The 3939-nt window shown below is 63.6% G+C and overlaps 1 protein-coding gene across 1 annotated transcript in view; it reads left to right on the forward strand.

The window, feature by feature from the left end:
• Positions 1–3860, forward strand: part of SLC12A9 (solute carrier family 12 member 9) — a 7043-nt gene extending 3183 nt beyond the window's left edge. Inside the window, exons 9-12 of the mRNA XM_026854976.1 lie at positions 842–1034; positions 1212–1386; positions 2198–2344; positions 2813–3860. Of these exons, the coding sequence (XP_026710777.1) occupies positions 842–1034; positions 1212–1386; positions 2198–2344; positions 2813–3663 (1366 nt within the window). The 3' untranslated portion in view covers positions 3664–3860. The remainder of the gene's footprint in view (positions 1–841; positions 1035–1211; positions 1387–2197; positions 2345–2812) is intronic.
• The last annotated feature ends 79 nt before the right edge of the window (positions 3861–3939 follow it).

Below are 3939 nucleotides of genomic sequence, written 5' to 3' on the forward strand. Positions count from 1 at the left end.
GAGGGGTGTGGGGTACCTGGCATGGGGCTGGCCTGGCAGGGCTGCCCAAATCTGGGGCAGGGGGGGGCATGGCAGGGTGGCTGGGGGGAGCCTGGTGTTCCTCCTGGGTGATGCCCGATGCCCTCGGGCGGGGTGCTGTGACTTCCACAGCAGGGACAGTCCCCCAGGTGGGACAGAGGTTGTGCCTGAGCAGGGCTGGGTGGCACTGCCCGGGGGTCCCCTGGAGTTCCCTCATTCCCACTGGTGTCTGTGCCAGGCTGGGTCTTGGCTCCCACCCAGCTGCTCCCTTGGCTGGGCACGGATGGGGGCAGGATCGGTGCCTGGGGGGAGGCTGCTGGGGTGAGTGGTGACGGTTCTCTCACCCACCCCACACTTGGTGCCCCCTCTACAAACACTGAGATCTCCATCAAGCGCAGCGGAAAAGGATTTTAATTACCTTTCAGGAAAAACAGCAATTAGAGAAAATAACAGCTTCTCACCTCCCCGCCTCCGCCTCCCTGCGCCAGGCTGAGTGGGTACCACAGCCACCAGCGCTGCCATACGCTGCCCAACACTAGCTGGCCTGTCAGGGTAGGCCAGGGCAGCGCCAGCCCCATAACCATCACTACCCCTGTTTGCCAGGGGCTGGCAGCAAGGGGCTGCCTGGTGCCCTGGGAGGTACTATCTCCCCTCTGTGCCCTCTTCCACAGACATCTGGGGTGCCCAACATGCCCAGGGCTGGCAGAGCAGGGTTCACTGGGGTGGTTTGTGTGGCATCTGGGCGCAGCCCCTCTCGCTGCGTTCACCTTGTAGCCAGCATGCGAACCACATGGTAGCAGGTGTCCCCTTCTCCCTGCTCCAGGCCCACCTTCCGGTACTTCACCTGGCACACGTGCCTGCTGGGCATCGCGGGCTGCTGTGTCATGATGTTCCTCATCAGCCCCGTGTCAGCCTCAGCGAGCCTGGGCTTCCTCCTCATCCTCCTCCTTGCTCTCCACTACCTCTCGCCCAGCAGCACCTGGGGCTACATCAGCCAGGCCCTGATCTTCCACCAGGTGAGCCCTGTCCTCTGCTGTCCCCTCACGGGATGGAGAGCTGGTGTCCCCAGGCTGGTGTCCCAGTGGCAGGTCTGTCCTGGGCAGTGTGTCCTCGAGGCCGGCATCCCTGTGGGGTGGTTTGCTGAAAGAAGGATGGTTCCTCACCTGCAGCCCTCCCTCCCTCCCTCCCTCCAGGTGCGGAAGTACCTGCTGATGCTGGATGTGCGGAAGGACCACGTCAAGTTCTGGCGCCCGCAGATGCTGCTGATGGTGCAGAACCCACGGGGCAGTGCCCGCCTCATCGACTTTGTCAATGACCTCAAGAAGAGTGGCCTCTATGTCCTGGGCCATGTTGAGCTGCAGGACTTGGGTAAGGGTCTGCACTGTCCCTGGCACTGGTGGCCTCTGCCCCTTGCTGTGGTGCTGGGGGGCTCCCCCAGTCCTTGAGGTGACGCTGTTGACAGCTCCTGGCTGGGCAGGGGGGAGTGCAGTGAGGGACTGTCAGCATTTTGTGCACACGTGTGGCACCCTGGGTTTGGCTTGGTATGAGAGACACAGGTGACTTGTGTCTGTACCATGTCTCCTGTGTACACATGCTTGCACATGTGTCCTGTAAGTTTGCACATGTGTGTGCTCAAATATTCGTCCTGCACATGTTGGTTCTGGTGTGTACACGTGGCATGTGCCAGCCAGGCTCCTCCGGGCCCCTGTGCAGCACGGTCCTGTTGAACAGGTCAACACCTGCACACACCAGCACATGTGTGCGTGTGCCTGCGTTCATCCTCACCTCGTGCCCGCCGCTATGTGTCCACGTGCTTCAGGCCTGTTTGCACCCTGGTGCACACTGGTTTGCACAGACAGGCTCCCTGGCACACGCAGTGGCCATCCCCATCCCCACCCCAATGGATGCATGGGCTCTGCTCCCCCTTCCCCCACCGTTGCCGTGGTGACTAATGGCCTGAAATTGGGGAGGGGGGATGGGGCTGCCTGGGTATATTTTTATATATTTATGTATAATTTCATATCTCTGGCTGGAAGCTTTCCACCCTCCCCGTCTCGTGGGTCCTGGGGTGGGCACAGGGATTGGCACTGGTTCTGCAGGGGGGTGCTGCAGAAACACTAGTGTGAGCTGCTGGTCTGGGGTACCCAACCCCCTGATGCTGTTCTCGCTCCCCACCCAGACACGCTGCCCTCAGACCCGCTGCAGCCCCAGCAGGACTCGTGGCTGAGCTTGGTGGACAAGCTGAATGTCAAGGCCTTTGTCAGCCTCACCCTTGCACCCTCAGTGCGACACGGCGTCCGGCAGCTCCTCTTCACCTCTGGCCTTGGTGAGTGTTGCCTGGGCTGGGCACAGGTGGGGATCCGCTCCACTGCCCCTGCAGGGTGAGAAGTGCTGAGGGCTTTGCAGCAGGCACCTGGGTGGGTGATGCCAAAGCCAAGTTGGGGCTTGGAGGCATCTGGGGTGAGCAATGCTAAAGCCAAGTCGGGGCTTGGAGGTATCTGTGCCACAGTGTTGAAGGGCTTGGAGACGCCTGGTTGTGCAATGCCAGGGGGGTTGGAAGCACCTGGTGTGGGCAGTAGCAAAGCCAAGTGGGAGCTTGGAGAGGTGTTGGTTGGCAGTGACAAAGCCAAGTTGGGTCTTGGAGGCAACTGTGTGTTGTGATGCTGAGGGCTCTGGAATCACCAGGGTGAGCAACGCCAAAGCCAAGCTGGGGCTTGTTGGCCCCTGCAGTGCCAGGAAGGCTGGTGGGGCCCTCCACCTCTGCTCAGTCAGGCTGGTGTGGTCTCTCTGGCAGGCGGGATGCGCCCCAATACCCTGGTTCTGGGCTTCTACGATGACGAGGCACCGCAGGACGGTCTAGCCCGGCACCCCGCCTTCACCAGCGCCCGTGAGGAGGTCCCCCTGGGCTTCCCCCCTCTGCGGGCACCCGCCACCCCCAAGCTGCTGTCACCCCGGGAGTACGTGGGCATCGTGGCTGATGCCCTGAAGATGCTTCGCAACGTCCTGCTGGCCCGGCAGCTGGAGAGCCTGGACAAGGCCTGGGAGCTGCGGCGGGCCGCCAGCCCCCCGCCCACCATCCACGTCTGGCCCGTCAACCTGCTGCGGCCCGACAGCGCCCGCTACGCCGACACCTGCAGCCTCTTCCTGCTGCAGATGGCCTGTGTCCTCAACATGGCGCGGGCCTGGCGCCGGGCCCGCCTGCGCCTCTTCCTCTGCGTGGAGGCGGGCGCCATGCCCCATGCCCAGGAGGAGAAGCTGCGGCAGCTCCTCAAGGACTTGCGCATCCAGGCCCAAATCCAGCTGGTGCCCTGGGACGCCGTCACCCGCCTGCACTGGCAAACCCGACGCGGACCCCCGGGGGGACCAGCACCCGCCGGGGCAGCGGAAGAGGAGGAGGAAGAGGAAGGGGCTGTGAACTTCCCGGCCAACACCACGCAAGTGTCGGATGAGTACGTCTGTGCTGCCAACAAACTCGTCCTGGAGCAGAGCCCCGCACCGGCCGTACGCTTCCTCTACCTGCCGCGGCCACCAGCCGACACCAGCCTCTACCCGCTCTACTTGCACCAGCTGGAGCTGCTCACCCGCGGGCTGGGCCCCACTGTGCTGGTGCACGGGGTGAGTGCCGTCACCAGCACCCAGCTCTAGGTCACCCTCGGGTCCCCCCTGGCTCCCTGCACCCTCCTTCGCCCAGTGCCTTTAGCAGCCTGATCCTGGGGCTGTCCCAGCCCCCCTGTTCCCACCTGGCGGGCAGGTGGGTGCCCCACACTGGGAGGTGGGTGCAGGGGGGTGGTGGACGGGTTGGTTTTTGGGGGATGTCTCTTGCAGAGGATTAAAGCTGCCCTGGCAGGATCCAGGTATGGCCCTGGAGCTGGCCGGGCAGCGCGGAGCATTCACGGTGCCTTTTCTTTGGGGTGGGGGGGG

Source organism: Athene cunicularia, assembly GCF_003259725.1.
Source record: "Athene cunicularia isolate RWA chromosome 9 unlocalized genomic scaffold, athCun1 chr9_part1, whole genome shotgun sequence".
In the NCBI taxonomy this organism is placed as follows: domain Eukaryota; kingdom Metazoa; phylum Chordata; class Aves; order Strigiformes; family Strigidae; genus Athene; species Athene cunicularia.